The sequence below is a fragment of the Vitis riparia genome, chromosome 17 (genome assembly GCF_004353265.1).
Source record: "Vitis riparia cultivar Riparia Gloire de Montpellier isolate 1030 chromosome 17, EGFV_Vit.rip_1.0, whole genome shotgun sequence".
Classification (NCBI taxonomy): domain Eukaryota; kingdom Viridiplantae; phylum Streptophyta; class Magnoliopsida; order Vitales; family Vitaceae; genus Vitis; species Vitis riparia.
The window spans coordinates 15,124,978-15,150,348 of NC_048447.1; the positions used below are offsets into that span (position 1 = coordinate 15,124,978).

At 36.2% G+C, this 25,371-nt stretch overlaps 3 protein-coding genes across 3 annotated transcripts in view; all 3 read right to left on the minus strand.

Annotated features, from left to right (window-relative positions):
- LOC117904477 (serine protease SPPA, chloroplastic) overlaps positions 1–4,005 on the minus strand; it is a 14,687-nt gene extending 10,682 nt beyond the window's left edge. Inside the window, exons 1-6 of the mRNA XM_034817090.1 lie at positions 3,519–4,005; positions 2,547–2,730; positions 1,848–1,985; positions 664–834; positions 483–586; positions 29–96 (exon numbers count right to left, since the gene is read on the minus strand). Coding sequence (XP_034672981.1) covers positions 29–96; positions 483–586; positions 664–834; positions 1,848–1,985; positions 2,547–2,730; positions 3,519–3,953 — 1,100 coding nt within the window. The 5' untranslated portion in view covers positions 3,954–4,005. The remainder of the gene's footprint in view (positions 1–28; positions 97–482; positions 587–663; positions 835–1,847; positions 1,986–2,546; positions 2,731–3,518) is intronic.
- A 7,245-nt stretch (positions 4,006–11,250) lies between these two features.
- On the minus strand, positions 11,251–12,255 carry LOC117905022 (cation channel sperm-associated protein 2). The gene has a single exon (XM_034817879.1). It carries the CDS (start codon positions 12,070–12,072, stop codon positions 11,578–11,580), a length of 495 nt encoding a protein of 164 aa, XP_034673770.1. The 5' UTR covers positions 12,073–12,255; the 3' UTR covers positions 11,251–11,577.
- A 4,179-nt stretch (positions 12,256–16,434) lies between these two features.
- Positions 16,435–16,820, minus strand: LOC117905186 (protein GLUTAMINE DUMPER 1-like). The gene has a single exon (XM_034818124.1). It carries the CDS (start codon positions 16,775–16,777, stop codon positions 16,487–16,489), a length of 291 nt encoding a protein of 96 aa, XP_034674015.1. The 5' UTR covers positions 16,778–16,820; the 3' UTR covers positions 16,435–16,486.
- Positions 16,821–25,371: the final 8,551 nt, after the last annotated feature.

Sequence of the window (25,371 nt, forward strand, 5' to 3'; positions counted from 1 at the left end):
TTGGTGACTTTTGAAAGAAGTTGACTACCTGTAATCAACCATTGGAAGATTTTTATCCTTTGGCTGTCCCAGTCTCTCTTTCAATATAGAAATAACCTGCATAAGCTATGCATTACTAAAAGCTGAAAATTAAAGGTTGCAATCCTATTCTTATAATTCGATGGTGCTTTGGTAAAAATTGGTGTTTACAAAAGCTGAAAGGAATGGCTAATTTAACCTAGACAATTACTTTCACTTAGAAAATGTTTTGCCAAAATACCATTTGAAGAAGTGGTATTGCAATTAGTATTTAAGAAAATCCTCTCAAATTCCAGAAAGCAAAGTAACATTAAGAAGTAGTGCGCTACCACTAAATGAAGATGCTTTATTTTTCTTGATATCCATAACTTCTGAACCCTGAATTATAATAATATATGAACTTGTTTTTTCATCAAATACCTTAGGTCCTCATATCAGTAAAAGCTTGAAACCACATTCTGTACCTCATCATCATAGTTTATATTCGTTATCCAGCCCTCTTCTTTTAGCTTTTCTACTTGATATACTCCTTCATTGATGAAGTTTTCAGTATCTTCTCTTTTCTTTCCTATGCGACAATTAAAAATCAAAGTAAGCAAATTTGATAATTAAAAATCTAGGAAAAAATGTAAGATACCAAAGCACCTTTTGCTGAAGAAATTTTATCCAGCCAATTTCCATAGATATTATCAAGTAATGCAGTCAACATCTCACAGTTTTCTTCAGACATCGTTTTGCGTGTAAGTTGATCCCCTGCACTTTTGTATTTACCAATCCTTTGCACTTGTGGTTCAATTCCTACTTTCTCAAAAACACCTGCAAAACAATTTGAAGCCACTCCACTTCAGTCAGAGAAACCAAAATAAAGACAACTCCTCTCACACAGTGATCCAATTTTAAAAGATCATCTTCTATTAATTGCCACTAGAATGAATAGATGGAACTAAAGCAAAGGCAACAAGAATTCCATCACAAGCATTAAGAGCTACACATGATAGACCAGTAAATCTCCCCACAGAAGACTCATCACAATTAATATTACTACAATTATATGCACTCACGACATATTAATGTAAATAGAGACAAGGCCTCGATCCTTCTCTCTCATGTATTGATACACACAGGCAACTTAACTTCCTAAAATTTCCCCATATCATCCAGGACTTGATCAAAAGGCAGTTTTATTTAATCATTTAAATCTCATGGAATATCTTTTGCAAGTTTTGGAATTAGGTTACAGTTCTGGGGCTTTCTTTGCCCTTTTTGATAGGTGAATAAAATAAAATAAAGAAAGAGCCTAACAAAAGGGAAAAGGGGAGGTGTTGTGCAACCAGACAACTATATGCATGGTTAAACTTTCCTGATTAATCATGGCATGCAATATATGTTATATAACTCTGGTAATAATATAATTCATCCAAAAGAAACAAAAGAATATCTAGTAATAAAACTAGCAGAAAATAACCAAGTTGTCAGGTAAGTAACTAGAGTAAAAAAAGTCTTACAAACAATAGTAATAAACATCTACATTGAGTTTCTAATATTATAATGTCTGCAGTAGGAATCAATAATATTTGCATGTGAAATTTGCATGCAGTATAGAACAGACTGCTCTGGCCCCCATCATTTCAACACATCTCTCACCAACACAATAGTAAGAATCAGTAATATTTGCATGTCAATTTTGCATGCAATAAAGAAAAGACTGTTCCTGGATCCCATCATTTGAACACAATCATTTCTCAGAAACAGCATTTTGTTATGATCCCTACATAATTGCTGACTGCAATTTATGTGAAACAGTGTAACCCGTGCCAGCACTAACTTACCTCCAAGAAAGGATGCTTGAACAGTCAGACCATATAAAGAAAAATATGCACTTGGGGGTGCATATAGCTCATCACAAGCAGAACCAAGGTAATATTCTTTCTCTCCGCATGCAGGGGCATAAGCCACGATGAATTTACCTAAAAATACAATGACAGATTAAAATTAATTGTTCTCATATATAAGGCAATGGATTGTGAAGAATGGGACAGATCAGAGTGGAAAACTTGGAGTTAAAAGAAAAATAACCGAGCTATTTAGTTGACTGGATAGGACACACAACATCAATGCCCTCATCATGTAAAGAAGAAATTACAATTAGCTCCTTACTTTCAGGATAACCAGACACCAGTAAAACAGAATAAGTTAAGATTGTACAAAAGTGTAAAAATAATAAAAAGCAGGTAAATTTTATGGTATAGTTGCTCAAAATGCATATGTAATGCAGATGCCTGTAATGGCAACTGTCCACCCCATTACACAAAATGCATACAAAAGCTAACCATTGGATTTGCAAGAAATTCATATGATTAACACATTTAAATGCTGCATATGCCTTTCCAGATATAAGGAGGTTGGCAGCTCTGTCAGTCTTACTCCATCCAAGAGCCTAAGAGACAAACAAAGATTCAATTTTAACATTGAAAAATACTCCAAAAAAAAATAATAATAATAATAAAGCTAAGAAATAACAATGGTACCTGATTTCTTAAAATCTAATATGTGCCGCCGAATTTCTTCAACTTTACCCCACCCGCAACTTAGAGGTTCTATATGGAGATAGATACCAGAGATGCGAGGATCATATGCTGCTTTTATAAAGTTTTCACAAATTTGAGGTAAAGATAATCCTGAAGAGAAACGGCTCTTCAGCTGATCAGATATCTGAAGATAAGAAAAGCAAAAATCTCAGATACAAGGCTAAAGGAAGATATTAATATGCAGGAACTCTCATATTAGAACAAGGAATTAGAATCTAATAAATACTAAATAGTAAACTAACATGTGCAATTTGATTCATTAAGAAGTTAGCTTAAACTAAGTTTATACTTTAGATGATTCTACTTGATCATGGACTCAGTAAGATGTACTGAGCAATAACAAACCCAAAGAAGAGTAAGACCTATAGAATTCATATATATATATACATATATATATCAACAAATCAACAGATTGGAGACTTAGAATAGATAAAACATTTCCACTAACTAGATAAAAACTAATATATACTGAGGCTTTTGGGCAGTGGCTGAGTTTTATATTTAGGTATTGTCACAATAGATAATTTGATATGGCTACATATACATAGAGACAAGAGGGCAGGTCCAATGTTATCCCTCACAGGGAAGAGACTGCCACTCCAAATGCATTATAACCAAGTGGGATTTCTTGTATTTTATGGTCCTCAAATTCTACCAAATAAATAAATTTATCAATAAAAGAACTAAATTTCTTGGATAAAAAAGAATGCAGTAGAATCCAACTAAGAGGCACCCAAATGTTTAATGGTTTAAGCACCAGCTCATATATACCATAGTAGGTCTAATGTAAATTTTTACAATATATGAAAAACATAATGTATAAATTTCAAAAGTTTCTCTTATTTATTTATTTATTTTCCGTTATTTTCCCAGAAAGCAAACAGACTTCTGAAATTAAATAGAAAACAAAACCTGGCCGCGCAATTTCATAGTAAAAACACTGCCCTTGCGAACGCGTTCCCAGGGGAACGCAATGAGCATTCGAAGCTTCACGACGAAGCTCATCCACCCACTCATTTCCTTGAACTCGAAGTCACCGGTCGGGTACTCCTCCGCCACAGAGGTAGAAGAGAGAGCACCATCGTCGTCTTTGTAGTCTTTCTCACCTGTCTCCTCGGATACGACGTCGCTTTTGGTTTCGGAAGAGGAGTCGAATGCCCGGAGGGAGAGGTTTCGGCGGTGGAGAGATGGGGAGAAATATGAGAGGGCATTTTGGGGTTTGGAGGGAGAGAATTGGGGCTGGAGAGAGGAAACCACACGAATTGAACGCAGAGGCTTGGATAGAATTGCGGCGCAACTCCGGCGGTGGATAGAAGTGAGGTGACAACCATGAAGAAGCTTCGACATCTCTGTAAAAGGTGATGCTTGTGTGAGTGAACGAAGTCTAGAACCTATATCATCTTCAATCGTAATTTTGTCGGAGGCTAACTTTCTTCCACGTCGTTCTGTTTTTCTTTTTCCTTTTTTTTTTTTTTTTTTTTTTTTGTTTTCCCTCCTTTAGCGGTTTTGTGGGACAAAACGGAATGAATTCGAAACGCTGCGTTTTGACGCCTTAAAAAAAAATCTAAAAAATTAATTCAACTCTTGTTGAATCATATAGACATAATATTATTAATATATATTTTAAATTTTACTAAAATTAAAATAATTATAAAATTTTAATATATATAATTAAAATATAAAATATTTTACCTTTCTATTTTTAAAATTAGCATATTAATTTGATAAAACGTAGAATTAAAAAACAACAGCGTGGGCCTAATGGCCTCATTCGTCACTTTTTTATCTTGGTCCCCTTTCAAGCCCAACAAGGCCTTAAACAAAGCCCAATAACACTTTGAGAGAGGCTTGAAAGAAAAAGGTTCCTTTCTCAAACCCAAAAAAAAAGGCCCAAAAATAATTGTCATTTTGAAATTATGATTCCAACCCTACTTCTAAGCATAGGTTTAGGAAGATTGCAAATGACATTGTTTTAGGAGTTGCATGGTCGTCTCTATGTCTCACTCTAAACCAAGACTTGAATAAGGTACCAATAACCACCTCGTGCTATAAAGTTACTTGATCACATGGGCTAGAAGCTCGGAGCCCATGCATCAATGGTGGAAAACGCTACATGCCACAAGGTGAAATTTACTTATTCATATTTATCAAAATATCTTCTATTCGATTGTCTATTGTTGTTTGTAAATTCTTCATTTTTTATGTGTACATTTTGAATTCGTTGGTTTGCTAAGAAAATGTAGGAAACATATATGAAAATTAATCGTTGATTTTTATTTGTCAATCCTTACATCTCATGCATATTGTAATAGATATTTAATTCACGAAGCTTTGGGGCATATTCCCTCCGAAGCTTAATGGCAACCTAAGTATTCAACATGCTACTGAGTTCTTGCTTGTAGCTTCTACAATGTTGCTGTTAACCCCTTAACCTCTTGACCCAATGACAAAGAAAAGGGTCTCATGGGTAAGCCTTGCACCCGTGAGGATCCCAAGTGGAGGGTAGGGAAAGTCTGGAGGTTTGGTGATTTAAGCCCTAGGAAGCCAAATGAGGAGACTGATTTAGGTTGCGCGCACACCAGATTCGCACCAGGCACAGACCATGCACACACCGAATGCGCACCAGGCGTAGGCCGCATGCATCTGTCCCACGCCTACGTGCGCACTAGGTCGCACCCATATGCACACCAGGTCGCCCACACGCACACTTGGCACACTTCCTACACATGAGGAACATTGGTGACAGTATAGATGAAATGTGAGGTTTTTATGGAATATAATCATTACTTTTTTTTATATTCCATTATGTCTTCCTAAGGGGGTCTAATGTCTCCTCCAGACATTTTGAGAATGGCTCGTATTACTCTTTAAGAGGAGGGGGTAGGAGACTCAAGGGGGCACCAAGGCCAAGCCTTGGTCGCACCAAGAGGGCACCATGACATGACCTTAGGCATGCCTAAGACACTTGTGTGGTACACTAGCATGCACACATGGGCTCCACAACATGTGTGGCGTGTACCCCATGGCCGCAACGGCATGGGGCCAAGTGCGGACTACCTCCTCCCCACACTAGCACAAGGGTGCTTAAAAGACTTGTGCACTGAGCCAGTTTGAGAAGCCATGGGCACAATGTCATGGCTCGATGGGGCACTCGACATGCAATTGACTCAAACTCATGATGCCTATACATGGCATAGGGGCACACTGCCCTATGCAAGGGAATGGAATAGCCATGGGCGCAATGCCATGGCTCAATGCTGTGAATCAGTGGCTTGATGGGAAACTGAGGCAACAGGTAAGATTGGTAGTGCATGGCGTGGATAAGGCAATGGTGAGCCTTGACTAACAAAGAGAGTTAACGCATGTCCTAGGCCATGGGCACTTTGACATGGCACGGGCTTAAGCATCAATGTAGGGAAGTCATGCTAATGCACTAGACACACCTGATCAGCTGATGAAAGCATGTTGTTGGTTCAAACAACCTTGGTCAGAGACACCTTGATGAGCACCCGTTCACAAGAGACACTTTACGGGGAGGAGTGTTAAGGGGACTCACCAACAGCTCTATGAGAAATGGCTTGAAGGAACAACAGCTAGCTAGTGGCAACAGGTTAATCAGTGCAACACATGAGATGGCAATAGCTAAACTCAGCAACAGGGAACTGACATATAGTTGAGAAACTAGTGGCTAGTGCGAAAAAACACCTCGATTCAAAAGAGTGTCTCCAACTGGATGGTTATGGGTGGTTACATAACCACCCACAAGCTCCCCTGGTTTGAATTTTGAAAGGTAACTGCTGGTTGGGCGTGTTATAAAAACCCCTTGTAACCTTGAGATAGAGTGTTGTAAGAATCTATTGAATGCTTAAGGGTGTAAGCATTATAGCCTCTAATTCTTACAAAGTGTTAAGACACTTTGAAGCGATTTTGTATCTTATAGTTAATTGAAATAACACAAGTTGGGAAGCATTCTTGTAATTGCATTGGTCCAATTACGTTTCTTTTATAAAGGCTTAAGGAAAAGGTTGGCTAAGAAAGGTGTCTTAGTACCGCACACTCAATGAAAATTTTTGGGTGATTCCTAAGAGTGTGATAGTTGTCATATATGGATGAGAAGTTCCTTTACAGCTGGAGGAAAAGGCTTAGGCATAACCTCAACTAATCAAGCAATTGATAGAAGCTGGCTTTCTCAATGAGATTGTTTGGCCCTTCCTACCTATGAGATGATTTATAGAGCATATTTTTCGTACAAAGCGGTTATTTTTCACTAATCAAATCTCCCAGATGTTCTATAGATTAGGCTGCTAGAATTCTCTATTTACTGAGAGTTAAGAGAGCTAACACAACGATAATAAGGTCAAATCATCTATCTCAAATCAGGTTTATTAAATCTCTCAGTTTCCTTTTGATTTTGTTTGTAATGGTTGTATAGTCATAATTTTTATCAAGGCTTAAATTTTCTAGTTAAACTCTCATTTTCCTTTAGTGTTTTTTTTTAAGAGCATGAAATACATTAGAAGCCTAAATCCTAACAACTTCATATTTTAGGAAAATTAATTATCCAATATAGAGTTAAAGTTTTGTTTGCTAGAGGTCATGTAATTGGGCATCACTACATGACTTAAAACTTTTAGGAAAATTAGTTGTCCAACAATTTTTATCCTTATACTCAGAGATTGGGACTGTTTTTTAAGTAATGATTGAGGACAAAGAAGAAATGCAAACTTCAAAGGGAAACTTGTGTTTTGATGGGGCCATTTGGGAAATATATGGTTTTCGATACCCAACTTTTCGAAATATGAGAACCAGATTTTAACATGGAAAGTAATATTGCTTTCATGCACTCTGAGCCGACTCCATTCTTTTGTGACAAGATTGCCCTTCTGGGTCTCCATAACGATCTAAAAAAATAGGTAGAAGTGCAGTATAAGAAGTTGGGTTTAACTACAGTGGTGGAGGCGGCGATGGACTGAGTTGCGGCGACAATGACCTTGGCACCTCCAAATTTTTCTTTTCCTTCAGCTGCTACGACTATTGTTAAGATGGAGGTGGATCAGCGGTGAATAGGTGTTGAAGGATTGGAATTTGATGTGGTGAAAACGAAGATGGTTTTAGAGTTGGAAGTCGCCGAAACTGGAGATGTGAAGAAGCTGCAACGGTGATGATGGGTTTTGGTCGTGATTGAGGGGAAGCATGTGGTGATTAATGGCGATAATGGTCGACGCTTACCCCGTGCGGCGATCGCATGGTGGCTCTACTTCAGCTCTCTTTTTTTCAGTGAAAAAACCCAAAAAACAAAGAAGATGACGAAAAAATATGAGAAATTGAAAAGATGAGCCGGGAAACCTGTTCAAATTTCGATCGGTGTTGACATGGAGGCTTGGATGCTGCTGTGGAAGAAAAATTCGGAGGTGCCAAGGCCATCACAGCTCTACATCAGTCCATCGCCGCCGCCGCCACTGTACCTAAATCCAACTTCTTACCGTGCACTTCTACTTATTTTTTTGATCGGTAATGGACTCCCAGAAGGGTAATCTTAGCATAAAAAATGGAGCTGACTCAAAGTGCATGAAAGTAATATTACTTTCCATATTAAAATCTAGTTCTCATATTTTATAAAGTTGAATTCCGAATATATTTTCCAAATAATCCCATCAAAATACAAGTTTTCCAACTTCTAATGTCTCGTTTGCTGCTTTATCTCTCCTTCGGATTTGATTTTCAATGATGAGTTTTAGTGGCTGGACTCGAGAAACAGTTCTTTGATTGTTAAGGCTGGTCAAACCTTGTCTTGTCACTAAATACCTCAACTCCACACGGGCTCGTGGCACTCATTCCCATCAGTCTAGGCCACATGCTAGATAACTAAATTTTAAAGGAAGTTTCTAAATGTGCTTTAGCTTGACAACTGTTATTGCCAATCTAAGATGCATTCCAGCTGGTGTATAAAGAAAAGTAGAACCAGGTCATCTGGACTACAGTTCTAGCATAGAGAGATCTTTTGTATTATGTACTTCTCCCACCCTTGAACCTTGATTTTTCACTTCTTACTAGGACCTTCTTGTGGAAAGGAAGTCCATGGTGTCTGGTGATAGAAACAAAGTGGTTTCATTATGAAATAATCTATGGCATAAGAAAGTTAAGAAGGGGCATTGCAATTGAAAATTTTGCCATAAAATCTTATGATACAGTAAATAATAATTGCTTTCTTGCTCAAAATTTTAAGCTGGAAGAAAAGAGCAAACATTTAACTACCCATTATAGAAAGAAACCTAACTAATCCTATCTATTAATAGTTTTGTTTCTGGATTTATCATTTCCAACATTTTATACTAATTTTTAACTACGTTGGTTCTTTGTTTTTTTTTTTTTTTTTTTTTGCAAGAATGTAATATTGTAAGTAGAGAATTCTATTGAAAAATCTTGTTCTTCTGTTTTTATGATTTAGGCTAGGTGTTGTTAGTGTTTGCACCTTTCTAAAGGCCATCTCTAGGCATATGTTGAGAGAACTATGCACAGTGGGGTTCATCCTCTCTCCTTCCCATGTGGAGATTTTGTGATTCTCAACACTTTCTTCCCTTTTAATTTATTTTCATTTGTAACCTGTTTCATTTGCAGGGACAAATGTAATAAAGATATTATAGAGAAAGAAAATGCACAAAACTGTGCCAACACCAACAAAAGCAACAACAATATTTTCATTTATATCATGTTAAAAGTGCATGATATATATTATGAGTTCAAATCCTACAAGTTTTTAGGAAAATTAGTAATTTAATATGGTATCAGAACCTTGTTTGGTAAGAGGTCATATATTTGAACCTCACCTACGTGATGAGCCCAAAAAAGAAGAAGTTATATGTGAGGGAGGGTGTTAAGAGTTACATGATATATATTATGGGTCCAAATCCCTTGAGTTTAAACTTTTAGGTTATGTTTGGTTCTCGGAAAATACTAAGGAAAGAAAAAAAATGTAAAGGAAAATGATTTTTTTATGTTTGGTTGTCCTATGAAAAACATCAAAGAAAATCAAATATGATTAAAATTAATTAAAAATTTATGTATTTTTAAATTATTTAATCTTTATATTGGTGAGTTAAAATAAATAAAATAACAAAAAAAATAATTTATCAACTTTTAATCTATTTTTTTATTTTCTTTCACTTTTTCTTTCCTTCTACTTTTCCTTTATATTTTCTTTCCCTTGCATTTTTCTTCAAATTTTCTGAAACCAAACATAGCCTTAGGGAAATTGGTAGTTCAATCGTATGCACTCACTTATTCAATGAAAAGTGAAAAGTTAAACTCTTTGTACTTCACCTCTACTGAATTGAAGCTAACCATCGCTTAGTTCCGCTTGAGCAGTTGCTTCTGGAAAGCAACTTTCTTGAGCAAATTTGGATTCAGTAGGTGTATCTGGAAGCTCAAAATCAAAAAGTTAAACTGGCAGTAATATACTTCAAACTCGTGTTAAATTTTTATTGCTGTGAAAATGTATTATGGAAAAGCCTATTCCAAGTCCAAAACCATGCACCTGCAGTTCTGTCTTGTTTTACTCCATGTATGAAGTATTGTTTTCATGTTTCACATTCTTTTAGTTGAAGAATATAAACTGTGCCCGAGTATGTTGAAATAACTGTGTAGCAGAGTGCAACATCATCCCCACCTTTCACAGGGACCCTCAATGTGAGAGGCATTTTTTGCATTTTGGGACTGGCCGGGCTTTACGGAATTGTCAAAATCTTATATGAAATACTAAAATCCTGTTCAAAAAGTATATATTGCTTTCTCCAACCTCACAAATTCTGTATACCATTTTTCTTCTTACAAATCCATTCAGGATGAACTTTTAATATAGAATTTGTTCATTGCAGTTTCTGCAAATTACACTGATATGGTTTTCTTAGCTTTAGTCTCCTTGATTTCAACTTGGATAAGCTGATAACCACATCCTCACTCCCCTATTTTCCTTTCTTGTGTCTGCTGAGAAGTTTGGAATGATTCACCGGTATACAGATGCAAAAATTCAGTGTTCAATAAAAGGTCAGTTCTCTGGATTTTTTCTTCTTCTATTTAGTGCTTCTCAATTCCAAGGAATCGTGATTTGATATACATCACTTCACTGCCTTACAGAGGCCAAGTATAGCTTTAACTTCCTGTCTTATTTACTTATCTTAATGCATTATCTCCATCAATGCGGAGACAGAGACTGTACATTTTCTTCTTTCTTTGATATGGTACCATGCCATCAATATGATTATGCTGAACCTGGCTTGAGATGGGGGTTTGGTGGCCTAGCATAAATGTTGACAACATTACCTTTATTCAAGAGATTGTCTACCCACCATTTGAATGACTTCTTGATAAGATTCAGGATACAGTTGTGGTTAGAATTGCTGTCTCTACATCATATATGCATCACCTATCTGCGTTGATGATTTGATATTTTTCCCTTGAACATGAGATGCTTACTTGGGCTGTAGAACTTACATAACCATATCACCTATTTCTTACAGAATTCTTGCTCAAACCCATAGTACTCATTCATACTATGAAGTTGAATGGTTTAAAGGAAATAAAATGTATTTGTGACTAAATTAGTTTTGTTCTTCCATCTTTTGTACCTGGAATACCATTGATATTCTGCTGAGAGAGTAATTAACAGACCATCTCATATCATCAGTGCACTCTTATTTTCATCCTATTGTACATGATGATACATAGACACAATAGTGGAAATATACCCACAATAGTACTTATCTAAACCAATATGATACCCTCTCTGAATCCATGGATGTGCCAGCTGATCTGCACATTATATTTCTTGATTCAAATATTACATTGGAAATCTGAAAACACACAACATAATTTATATCCATGGATGTGCTAGCTGCCTATATGTCTCAGCTAAGGATCATTTTTCTGCCCCTACTACCATTCTATAAACACAATCTGAAGAGCAGGAAAGCATTTATTTTCTTTTTCCGATCCAATTGGTTTTTCTTACCTTGCTGTTGCTTCCAACATGAGTATTAGCTTTTCTTGCCATAAACATGGACTCTGCTTTCTCTTCATTTCTCTTTTGTTCAGCCCTTTGCTTTTCCGCTCGACTGTCAGCTTTCTTATGCGTGCGATACTTGCCATCATCCTCATTCTTATTATACTCGAAACAGTTCATGCCATGACCGTATCCACCTTTCCCACATGGTCGTTCTCGATGGCTCGGGCCAGAAGAAGCATCAGAAGCCATAGAATCATCACTATCATTGCCATGACTAGCATCATAATCATCATCGTCGTCGTCGTCGTCGTCGTCATCATCATCATCATCATCATTTTCTCCACCGTCATTGTGTTTATCATCACCGACACCGTATGTGGGGGTGGGGGAGCCAATATACATTGTCCACCCAGATTCACTGCTATTACATTCTTCTGTACCTCCAAAGAGTTGGGAAGACTCCATTACTATAGGCAAGAGGAAGAAGAGAAAGGGAGAAGAATCAAAATGCAAAGGAAACAAGAGTTCTGAAATAGGAAAGCAAGGAGCTGTATTTAGACACCTGAGAAGATTGCTTATGCCTTTTAGCTTTCTGACCCAAATTGCTTTCCACACAGAGAACAGATATACCCATCTCACATTTTGAAAGCTACACATAGTCACAAACCACATTTTCTTTAATATGTAGAGTAATTTTTACCACCTGGAAATATAAATACCATTAATTCTCTGACTTTTAATCAGCAGAAGACAGCTAGAAGCTGTCAAAGAAAGAGACACCCATCATACTAAAGGCATAAAACCCCAAGTTTCTTGAATCTGGAGAGACAGGGGTGGCTATGTCATTGGGTTTCACAAGTGAAGATACATCATCTTTACTTCTCTGCATTTGTCATCAATAAAGGAGTAGCTTTAAATGCCAAGGCAGATGAGCCAATCTACAAACTAGAGAGAATATAAGACCCACTTAAATAGGTTAGTGCAGGAACCCTTGGCTACCTCATTTATGTTTCACCCCTTTAATTCTTTGTCTTGTTATAAGAAAAAAGCAATTTTTTTTCCCCCGTGACAAAAAAAAATGAAAAACCCAACTGGAGTTACGGTTTGAGAGCAAGCTACTTGAGAGGAAACTGTCAAAATAATCTAGGTGCTTCTGCTCCTCTGTTCTTCCCTGATTAGCTGTTCTTTGTGTCACCTCATAGAGCAGGGCTCATGTCTTTTGTATCATTGGGGAAGCAACCTGGTTATTCGTTTGATTAAATTTTTTACTGTACACATTAATTTCCATGGTGCCTTGTGGCAATGTGCAAATGATCCTTTCTCACTGGTCCATTCTCTTGAATGTTATGCATTGAGTTTTATAAGACAGTGAAAAAAAGTACTAGCCTGTGATAGGAACGGTATCTTTTACAATATATACTGGCAGTTCAATTGATTAAATGATACTCATGATGAATTTACATTTGAAGTGCATTTCCTAGATGGTAAGGATTTCAAATTCAAATCCATGGATTAGGAGTTTGCACTCCACCAGAAACAACCATTTGGATTGGGGAACCCAAAATCCAAATCCAGCTGCTTCAAATCCTACCTAAGTTTTTAAAGGTTCACAGAGGTTTCCAGATATAGACAAAAACAGAGTGACAAAAGTGTATCTTTCAAGTTTCGACCTTACATAAAGCGCCTTGCCTCGGGGGGGACTTGGTGGTTGTGGACTTGTTGTACTGGAAATTTTGTGACCCCGTGTTTGGCAAAGTGGCATCCGAAGTTTTAAGTGCAGCACACTGTAGAGAGATAGACATATAATGATGGTATAATTTTGAATCAATTATTATACTGAAAAAGAAATGGCAGGACCCCTTGATGCTTGTGATGGGGCCTCCTTGATTGGGAGGCAAGGGACAAAAGGCACTTGAGGGCTAAAAGTCCAGTGGTTTTAGGGAAGACCTTGCCCCATTATTCCTAGACATTATTTTGACTGGTCCCATCCTTAATTCCTTGCCATGGCTTGTTATATGGTGTTACTAGACAAGTGAGGCTCATGCATTATTGTTGTTGCTTGTCCTTTTGGGTGATCACGTCTTGAATTGCTCCTTTCTTGGGCTCCATGTGAGCGATTGAAGATATGGTTTTGCATATTCGCACTCTGATAATACTACAACATTCCCATTGTTGAAGATCTCATTCACCACTTTTCACTTACTCTGCCTACATTAAAAATGTGTTTCACTGTGCAGATTAGGAAATCTGGAACACTGGGAGGTGAAAGGTAACATTTGCAGTCATATCATGCGATTTTATTTTTCTTTTTGGGTGTATCTCATGATGCATCTTTTTGACTTGGTGGGTGATTTTCATGTTGTGCACATTCATCTATACAGACATGCATGTGATCAAAGACAGAGAAAAGTGAATGTGTTGCAAAAGAACTTGCAAGCTGGGTTGCAGCTGTTTGGTGTGATCCTCAATTAATGCCTGTCTTCTTCAGCTATTTCAAAAGCTTCAAATATGCTAGTAAATGTAACATGGTGCTTTTCTTTTTTTGTTTTTTTGTTTTTTTGTTTTTGTTTTTGTTTTTGTCTTTGTTTTTGTTTTTGTTTTTGTTTTTTGTTTTTTTTTTTTTTTTTTAAGCATTTGAGGGATAATTTTTTTGAAGGATTTATGCAAAGGGAGATTAAAATTATGGGTATATGTGTATCTTCTAGTTGCAAACATTTGAGTTCTGTTCACATGTAGACTAGAGCCGACTTCACTTAAATCAGAGACCTATGATGTGATGTAGGAGGCTCCACAGGGCAAAGGCAAAGCCCGAAAATCTTGGGAATATGATGAAATATGGGTCATGTGGCCTGCCATTTGAATAGGACCAAGCCCCCTAATGTCTCCTTCCAAATCCAGTTATTGAGGACTATTGGTTTTATAGAGGTTTTATAGGTGGAAAGGCCTTAATGAACCTCAATCATTGCCTGAAATTTTCAGATGGGCCCAACTCAGTCTAACCGGATCCAGAATGAATGATTCTCACGTCTCTGATCTAAGATCTTAGGCCATCGTGGCATTTAAAACATGTCCTCTCAATCTTTGACCGAACTTCTGGATCAGCCTAGGTCTACCAACCGTGAGACGGCCCAGGTCCATTGAGGCCTGGACCATTGGCAACCACCCCTATTCAAAACTTGATGTGAGGCTGAAATTTCTGTAGCCCATTTACTCCGGCACCGAACAAGAGCATGGAAGCCCAAATCCTGTTTTCACAAGGAAATCGAGAATCAGAGCTAGAAAAAAATTGTGTTTTTGTTTTTGTTTTTTTTATACTGGGTGAAAAAAGAACGAAGAAGAAATGTGAATTGGCATTTGAATTAGTGTCTCCCACTAAAGAATAGTTTGGTCATATGTTAAAAAAGGCATAGCCCTAGTAAGTAAAATTCTCACCAACCCAATTAATACTCATGTGTTCTTAATTCCACAAAGTTATTACCTTGTAATCACTCAAACCAACCACCTTGTTACTATGAAAAATGGATGTCAAACTTGATATCGTTTCTTGGGAAGTGGTGGGTAAGTAGTAGCCCACAGATTAAAAATAAAATAAAACCATTGAATCCCATTACTATTTAATCACATGGAGCAGGTGGTTTGAATATGTTGATTTTCGTGCAATGGTTGAAAAATTAGAAAAAAACGAAAAGAAAACACACAAATTTAATGTGGTTTGATAGATTGTCTATGTCCACGGGAAGACTTTTACTATATCATAAATTAGGGTTACATAAAAGGATATTTATACTAACTCTAAGATAATGAAATTCCAAAAATACTCTTGAACCATTCGTTCTCCCCATTCCACTCCGACATTTGCCCATTTTTCTTCATGTTTTTCACTTAATATGAGCTACATACTAAAATAGCATAATTGATATAATTAGTGTTTATCCAAACATTTTTCCTTATTCTTGGATTATCAAACTGAAATGTCTAAAACAGTCACATTTTTTAGTAAAATTACTCAAGAATAAACCTTTTATTAACTCTAACTTGGTAGAAGAGATGAAGGTAAGAACTATATTTTTAAAATAAAGATAATTTTTACATTTTTTTAAATTAATAATTAAATAAGTGGTTTTTTGTTTTCGCTTTTTGGAAAGCTTCACGTTTCCTTTACAAACAGCCTTTCTTCATGCCATCAAGCTGTAGCCCAGTGGCATGCATTCAAAGGAGATGAAAGAAAGATTTAGTAGAGTGGTGGGAGTTGCAGATTTTCCAATGAAAAAAATATCTTGATCATTGATGATGAAACCATACATCTAAAAGATCTGAAAGAAAATTAATGAAAAAGGAAGTTTGCAAAAGTAGTTTTCCCTGTTGCATCAACATGGAAATCCACAGAATCTAAGATAGAAATTTAATCCTAATTGTCAGCCACTCTAGCGTGCTTCTTCAGGCCAAATGTAACCCAAGAGACTCAGTTGGGTTGACAGATAGAACTATCAGCACTGCTTGATTTAGCTATGTGACCCAAGAATTTTCACTTGATGATTCAAAGGATATGATGATCATGATATCTTCAAATTTAATATATTCTAATTTGGACAGTTGGGGTTGTTCTATCGATATGATCATCATTGAATATTTATATATCAACTTACAGTCAACCCAACTAGCCTTCCTAAGCTTCCTTAAAATCTCGGTAGTACTTCCATAGATTTCAGGAGGGAAAATTCGAATTCATAAAGTATATATACCAACAACTTTGAAGATTACACTTGTAACTTTCAGATGTTTTGAGTAAAATCTATTCTACCAGCTGCATCAAAAATTGCCTTCAAATTCATATTAACATGTATATGTATGATATATATATAGGATTCACAAAACAAAACTAGCTGGGCATGGCTACAGGCGCAGGCTTTGCAACATACGCGGGGTGGTCATCTCCAGGCATGATCACTACGATTTTCAGATCAACGTTGGCTTCAGTGTTCACAACTTCCATGGGCTTTTCTTCCTTATTTCCACTGGACGAAGATCTACGATGAGAGCAAACAAGGATGAGCAAGGCCACCACTATTACTCCTACCAAGACGGCTAGGCCTCCAAAGAGGTATGGAACCGGAGAGTCCCATCTCAAGAATCTGGTGTTGGCCATGGAAGTACTGCCCGTGTGCCTCATCTCTCTCCGACTCTCTCTCTCTCTCTCTCTCTCTCTAGCTTTGATTAATTTTCTTGAGCTGCTGAGCAGTTTGGTAAGGTTGATTAAGTATTTATAGAATATATATGAACCATAGCATAATTGTGCATGAATTGGAATAAAACGGTGCGTTTCGCATTTACTTTATCGAAAGATCCTTGGCTCTGAAAGTCATTGCAAATGATTCATATGGTTTTATGTCATATAAATAACACATTAATTGATATATACTAATGTAGTATAAATTAGTATGAAGCTTTTCCAGAGGTTTTGAGTTTGAATTCCTTTATGGGTGTCCATACCTAAATGTGAGGGGAGGTCCCATATGAAGTAAAGTGTTTCAGTTTCGAAAAAGAGCTCACATGATAGAAAATATTTTCCAACTGTTTGCTTTAGGCCAAATGGTAGGAAGAGCCTTATCTCTATATGTCGTGTACCATCGAGAATTGCTCTTACAGGCCTTTGACAATAAAAAGGTGCTTGAAAACATTATCCCACACTAATGAAAAAGCCAAATTCTCCAACGCACACTTTCTTGTCTACCTCTGATCATGAAGACAGAAACTAAAGTTGAGAACCTGTTTTCTCAGTTCACATGTGCTTGCAGTTGTCTGATCATGCATACTCATATATTATTGAGCACTCTGCAAGAATCTTGTTCCCAGAACAGTAGAACTGCTCCTACTAGATCATGCTTCTCCAAGTACATTCAGTGAGGGGTACAAAATATATCTGTCTGAAGAGATGATTTTGAGGGATAGAAATTGAACTTTGGCATTACTTAATTTGGGTTTTGTTGTAACCCCATCTATGGAAAGGTTAAGGGATCAAATGGGTGGATATATTCCCTATTAAATAAGATCGTATCGGTGGATTAGATTTGAGACAAGTAATACATTTCATTCTGCTTGAATGACAAGGGAGAATGCATTGGAATATTTCCTTGATGGCCGGCCATTAACATTTGGACAGCCTAATTATTCTTTTCCCATCAGGTCTGGATTCCTGATCAGAATATCTTGCTTTTCTAGAATTTCCATTACCTTGGGAGAAGAGAATCAAACACCAATTGAGAGTTGAGAATTAAGTAAAGTAGGCAGGAATCCAGAAAGTTTAATTCTTCTGGAAAATGGGGTGGAAGGAACCTCTAAAAGACTCCAATTCTTCTGCATATTGGGTGCAAGTTGACAAATGCAAGTATCCAAAAGAGTTCAAGAGGAATATTTGCTGAAATTTGCCTCCATCTCTTTTGATTAATTTAATTAATTTACTGAAATGGGCCCAATATCCCCTCCGTCAAATAACAAATTTATCTCTCCTACCTCATCTGCCATGTCGTACGTCATCACCCTTACCACCCAAGTGATCACACCTACCCACCAAGAAACAGTTTATTCATTTTCAATTATTTAAACTTGTTAAAAAACATGATATATATTTTAAACTTAAATTCCGTAAATTTAAATTTTAGAAAAATTGTTAGTTTAATATGATTTTAGAACTCATTTAGCGGGAGGTCATATGTCGTATTTGCATATTTGTTCCTCATTTGCATATCTATTTTGTAAATCCAAAAAAAAAAGGTTATTTGGATTTGTTACCTACGAGTTTGTCTATTTCCATAAGACACATAAGGGAGGGTGTTAGAAATACGATCTATATTATAAACTCAAATCCCATAAGTTTAAGCTTTTAGGAAAATTGATAGTCGGGAGCATACTGTTATATAGATATTCCTGCCATAAGCAAGAAAAAATTGGAAAAAATTTATATTTAGGAGTCATGAGGGAGTAAATACAGCCATGGCAACTGCCAAAAAGAATGGTTATTCTGTAACTCTAGGCCTCCGGCCCTAAGTAGCTCTCACAAACCAGGTCATACTTGTTCACTATGTAGGGTTGAAGGAACCGGTTTCGCAAGGAATGTAGGGTTGCTGTCTCCCGCCATGATCACAACGAACTTTGGCTCAACATCCTCCACAACGCCGTTGGTCTGTGCAGGCTTTTTCATGGCACCGCTTGAAGGCTCCAGTTGCACGCGGACGGAGCAAAAGAAGAGGATCAACAATGCGACGAACAAGAACCCGAAAAGTATAGCAAGGCCCCCGAGTATGTATGTGATGGGAGAGGTCCATCTCATGGCATGATTTGCAGAAAAGGGAGCTCTACTTGGAGGCTCCATATCCTAGACTGCTGGAGCTGCAAGTAGATATCTATGGTCGATGATTGACATTTGATCTTAATTTATAGAAGACTTTAAAACTTATTTTCGGTTGGTGGAATGAGGGTTTGGTTTGAATTGAGAAAGACTGAGAGCATCTTGGGGTTCAGTGGGGATTCCAAGTATTGTCCCTCGTGATCATTTGCCTGTATCAAGTCATAGGCTGCTGATGGGAAAACACGAAGAAAATGGCATCTCTTGGGGTTGTTGATTTGGTGTTGGAATGGTTTCTTTTATGCTGTGAATTGGCTGGGGATCCATGGAAGGGCTGCTGCATAGTTGCTGAAATTCTAAGCATATGGTTCTGGGGGCCAAAGCAAAGATCCTTCAGGTTCTGTTTCCACCAACAGCCACCCTTAAATATATTTTACCATACTAATATCTTTTCGAAAATGATGGGTATCAATTCGGTCGTTATTAAACTTCTAATCCCAACCGTTGAAAGTGTATAACGAAATCTAGATTAGTCGATAGTACAAACAGAAAAAAATGTACCAAAAAAAAATGAAACATAAATAAAGTACAAAAAAAATCTTAATTAAAAACACTGTTTATGAAAAACTTTTGAAGCTATCAGTATACGTGTTTGAGAGTAATTCTAGAAAATATTTTTAATATTTTTAACACTTGAATGATAAAATTTTTTAAGTATTATAAATATTAAAAACGTTTCCTAAAATTATTATCAAACAGACTCTTACACAATTTAAATTATTTAAGAATTTAAATATGAAAAATAATTTTTATGCCATAAAAATCTCATTTATTAACATAATCTTCTCATAATTTGATAACCATATGATGCGAAATTAAATGAAGACTAAAAATTATAATTTTCACATCAGTCTCACAATGATATAATGAAAACCCAAGAAGGTAAAAGGGGGAATAGCAATACGATGACGTGGCGATTTGGCATTGCTTACTGGAATCACTGCATAGGATCGACGGTAGACAAATCCATACACGGTAGGCACTTTCCAACGAATCAACAGAGACGCCTTTACCTTCATCAGAGGCCACCGGCGCTATGGAAATCGTCTGCGAAGACGACGCCAATGGTATAGACAAATTTGAAACGACGGCGTTTTAGGTTGATTTACTGCTTTTTCTCTTTACTTTTTCTGACTTCATATTTTGATCGTAAATTATGTCTGGTTTTTTACCGTTGCTAACAATCCGAATTTAGGTTTTTTTTTTTTTTTTTTTTTTTTTAATTTACGTTTATGTTTACTGATTCGTGAATTATTTACTATTTCTGTTTGGTTGCTGAGAAAAGGTAGGAAATTTAAGAGAATAAAGTTAAAATTTTCACTGTTGAGTTACTTGCGCTTTGGGAAAATAATAAATACGGCTATAAGGATCTGGTGGAGATGTGAGATCCAAAGCCATTTTTTCGTCTCTGTTTTCTCAGCTGACAAACAGAAGGGTTATTGAAAATCCTGATGCCAGTTGGTTGCATGTGGTTGCCAATAAGTTGAGGAAGCACTCGTGTAAAATTGGAGTTTATTGAAGAATAATTGAGTGTAGATGAAGGACATTTCTTGCTCATTTTTATCTGTGGATGTTGAAGTTTACTTTCGGGGCTGATTTGTTGGCATGTGAGTGAGAGAAAGAATGCCTGTTATGAGAGATAAATACGACCATGGATGTATTGGATCCTGATGTGGTTACCAGCAAGGAGTAAAATGTTGAATTCAGATTTCATATTGTGGTTCTGAAAGTATGGAGGTATTGATATAGATCTGAACAAAGTGGCAGAATTTAGTCATCAAACATGGAAGCTTTATATAAAAATGTGGAGCAATAAATTTTATGGACTCTTGTAGATACTGGAGATGGCTGAAATATTGAAAGGTACTTCAGACCATGGTTATGAGAAGTTCCATTAAGTTTGACTAGTTCCAAGGTAAGTGGTATGATTGTTCTTGAGAACAACATATTCCTGCATAAGATCTTTGATTTTTGTTCTAGTGATTTAGGGCTTCAGAATGTTGTTGGTGGGTGTCTGATTTGACTGGTGTATTTTTTGTATGTTGTCTGAACCATCGTTGAGTGCTTTCCTTGAGATTAGTCATTGTTTTTGTTGTGTTATTTTAGTCAGTTTGCATCATTCTATATGTTATCAGATCGTGTTCTTGAATATTTAAATGGATTTTATGGACTATGCAGCTATGGGTGCCTTATTTTGCAACTTGATTGCCTTTTTTACCTATAGCATGGAGACATGGCATGCCTATCATCAATTTGTCATTTGAATTATAGGCCGTGTTTCTGTTCTTTTAGATTAAAAAAAGAGGAAAAGAAAGAAAAAAAATGGAGATTTTTTTTTTTAATTCAGCTCTCTCTTCAATCTTTGTTGAAACATAGGAATCCAAATTGGTTCATCTAATCATGAAAATAAATGAGAATGGTCTCTTCTCTGTTTGACTGACTTGTTGATCACAAGCCCACATTCCTGTACCCCATCCAAAAATGAAAATTTAGAAACTTATATTTGTATTTAGTGAAAATTTTAATAGAGCCTCTTCAATTATTTTTCTTTATTTATATAAAGAACAAAATGTATTAAAATAAAAATAAAGGACAAACAAAGAAGGATGAGGAGTCCTTGCACAAGAATAGTAAAATATAAAGAGGGCCAAAAATCAAGCTCAAGAGGAGCTATCCTTAAATGGGCCTAATAATGTCTCAAATAAATACAATACTCAAATTTGTAGTAGAGCTTTGTTTCTCCTCAAAGATCTTAGCCTTCCTTTATAACCTCATCACCCAAAGAGTGGCTTGCAGAGAAAAACATCCTAGAACCTTACTTCTAGTTACTTTCCAAAACCCTGAAAAAAGAATAAAAAACTGTGACCAACATATTTGGGATCTCTTTTGGAGCTGCCTAATGCTTAACAAAGAGGGGGTGGTTTTTGAAGGTTGGTTTGGATCACTGTGTTAGCTTGGCTAGTGAAAAATAGGCTGGTCCTATCCTTCTTAAACATAAAAAGGATTTTGAAGCAACAGATTCCCATCTAGGGACAAAGGAATAACTACGTTTTTATGGAGAAGAGCACTGCCAAATCTGTACTCTTCTGTTTGTTAATATTTGTGTGAGAACCAAGGTGCCAAGATAGAAAGTTATAGGACAAAGTTTTTAAAGCGAAAGTTTAAGGCAAGGCGTTTTTATTCCTGTGAGACGAAGCGTAAGCTTTGAAGTGTTAAGGCGTTAGCCTTTTGAGATCCTAATTTTTATAATTACTAAATATGTAAAAATATAATATTGAATAAATTACATAAAGGATTTTAAATAAATTACATAATTCTTTTAGAACATAAAATAACAAAATTTTAATAATAAAGTTTTTAAAATTAAATATTATCATATCTAATCCTTAAGATAAATATAAAAACCTAATTATTTATATAAATTTCCAATTTTCCCTTTAAAAAAAAAAAAAAAAAGAGAGAGGTGAGAAAGTGGAAATTGGATGAACATGCTTGTAAGGGAAGGTAAGTGGTCCTAGTGGTCAAACTAAAAACAATAAAACAAGATGTAAAAATGTGGTTGTGGTGATGTAAAAAGTAAAAACAAGAAAACAATTATCTTGGTATTGCCCAAGAAAAAAAAAAAAAAAGATTAAAAAAACAAAAAACTAGTTGTGGTGGAGAAGGCGCGGACAGAGAAGAAAGTAGAAAGGATGAAGGAGAAAGGGAAGAGACAAGACGGAGAAGGCGCCGACTATTGAGACAAAGCAAATAGGGTGTTGTTGGAGTGAGAGGGTGTCTTCGAAATGAGAAGCCACGATTGTGAGGTAAGCATTTTTACAGATCTAGGGTTAGGATTTTTCTTTCATTTTCCTCTTTATTCTCAATTCTCACTCACTCTCTATGGGATTTTCGGGTTAAAATGTTGATATCTTCTTCAATTTTTGTTTTTTTTTCTAACATGGCCGCTTGAGACACAAAGACCCATAGAGGTGTATGCCTCAATCCCCGGTGCGTAAAAGGTGCATCCAATGCGTGCCATAGCCACACCTCACTGTGAAAGGCATATGCCTTTCTAGAGTTTGGCTTTTTCTTCAACACCTCAAAGTGTTGTTTTTTGCCACACCATGTCCTGAGGTGTGCCCGACAAGCACCTTTGAAAGTCTTGATAGGACTACAACAATGAGGCTAGGGAGCTAACTCTTTCTTGAGGTAGTGTGAAGATGAGGGGAAGGTTCACAAAAGAGAAGATTCCCTGCCAAGGGTCTTCCCAAAAACTGATGTTAGATCCATTGCTATAACAAATCTAATATAAGGAAGGAAGGCTTGAAAACCCAGGCGATAGTTTTCCATGGGCTTTGATTAGAAATCCTGATATTAGAGTTGGCATCCCATCCATTGGATTACCATACTTATTCTTGATAATAGTGTGCCAAAGAGAAGTTGTTCCTTGAGGAATCCCCACAAACACTTGCTTACAAAGTCTCCATTGTAAGCTAAACTCCCATCCCTAACTTTAAGTCTCCTCAATCTTAACCCCATTCAATGTTGTCACAGTTCCTTTCTTAAATTCCCTTGTTTCTAACTGCATATCTAAAGTAGAATAATTTTATATTTTGATATATCTCCTCATTTTATTTAAAAGTTCTGGAAAATTATTTATTTATTTATTGATAAGAAGGAGAGAAGTATTGTAACATAGGTAAAAACAGTGTCTCTTGCTTTTGCTAGACTTGACCAAATAAAGTGCTTTTGATTGTAAGAATTTGGATCACTGTGTAAAGAGCAAAATGGCGCCTTGTGCCTTCTATTTGATTGAGAAATTTGCATTAGATTACACATTTGTTTTTTGTTGGGAATTTCAAACTTGGATCAATATTGAGCAGGTTTAGAGTTTTGACTTTCAAATCCTATTTGCCTCATACAAGATGAGGTTTGGATAACCATAATTGCTTTTAGTTGGGTATGGGGTTGGCTTTTTTCTTTTTGTCAGTTTGATGTTATTTACTATTTTATCTTTTCAATATACGTGTCCATCTTTAAAGAAAAAAGAATGTTTTGAGCCGGCTATAGGACTAGCTATATGAAATGCTTGATGGCTTAGAATCATGTTCAGGAAGTGTATGTAATAGAAGTGAAGAGATTGAGGTGTATGAAATATGAATAACAACACAAGAAAACTAGAAGAAAAAATGAATGCATTCTATGGAGTAAGTTTCAGAGATGATTCAACCACTTGTGATGCACCTTGTTACTGACTTGATTCACATTTAGGGTTGTAAAACGACAAGAAAAAGGCCCAAAAAAGAGAACATTGCATTCATCTCTTCTGAAGTTTAGTGATTTATCAAAAAAAAAAAAATCTCTTCTGAAGTTTAGTGAAAAACCTCCCATCATCTTTGAAAAGAGACATAAGCTCCCTTTATGTTTAATGTCATTGAAAGAGAGCTTCCAGTCGTTAACTGTGCAATTGAATGCAAAGCATGATTTTACATTTTACCCTGTTCTTCAAAAAACAGATTTGGGGATTTCAATTTGGGGCCCAAGCTGATTTGGTTATCAAGTAAATTCTTTCCTATTACCACCTATCTTTGTAACAACCACCACTTCTTTTGTAATGACTACCGCTGCTGTCACTGATGCCATTCAATAGTATAAATATTAGGCTTTATGCTGTTGTTACTATACCAAGTGATTGTGTTATTGACACTGGACTTAAGTTGAAATAATATTCTATTTTTGTATTTTTCTTTATTTGTTCCATGTGATATTATTTTCTATAGTATAGGTTAAATAGGTACTTCTGACAAATTTTTGGGATGATGTAGCAAATTCATTAGTCGACCTGATGGTTGACTAATGGTGGCAAACTTTTGTCAATAAAACATGTCTGAAAGAAGGTGCATGTCTTTTTCTAAGGACGAGGGAATGCCACTGTAATCCCACCAAACCTCAGGGACGATTGTGTTCCCAACCCCCACCCACCCCAAAAAAAGGGTTTAGAGTTGACCAAAGTGATACCAAAGATTCATAAAACTGAATTGTGAAGTAGGATTCTCACTCGATCCTGAGCAGGTGGATTAATGGCTTGAACCGCATGGTGGAGAATAATAGAACCAATGCAAGGTTCTTAGTTGCTAAATTACTGAGATTTTTCAGAAGTTCTGACTTTTTTATCTTTTGACTTATTATTTTTATAAAACCTAAAAAGCGAATATTTGGAACAATTCTAAAATGCAAATTTGTTGTTTTTATTTTTTTCCAAAAAATAATTCTTTTTATATCTAGCTATGGTTATGAACTAACAGATAATGAAGAAGCAAAACATCAAAGTTTGATGCTTTTGCAGCAAACAGACGGCAAAAGAACAGTTACACCAGTTT

Coding starts and splice junctions, on each gene's coding strand:
- LOC117905022 (XM_034817879.1), bottom strand. CDS start 12,072: ATGGAGTCTTCCCAACTCTTTGGAGGTACAGAAGAATGTAATAGCAGT.
- LOC117905186 (XM_034818124.1), bottom strand. CDS start 16,777: ATGAGGCACACGGGCAGTACTTCCATGGCCAACACCAGATTCTTGAGA.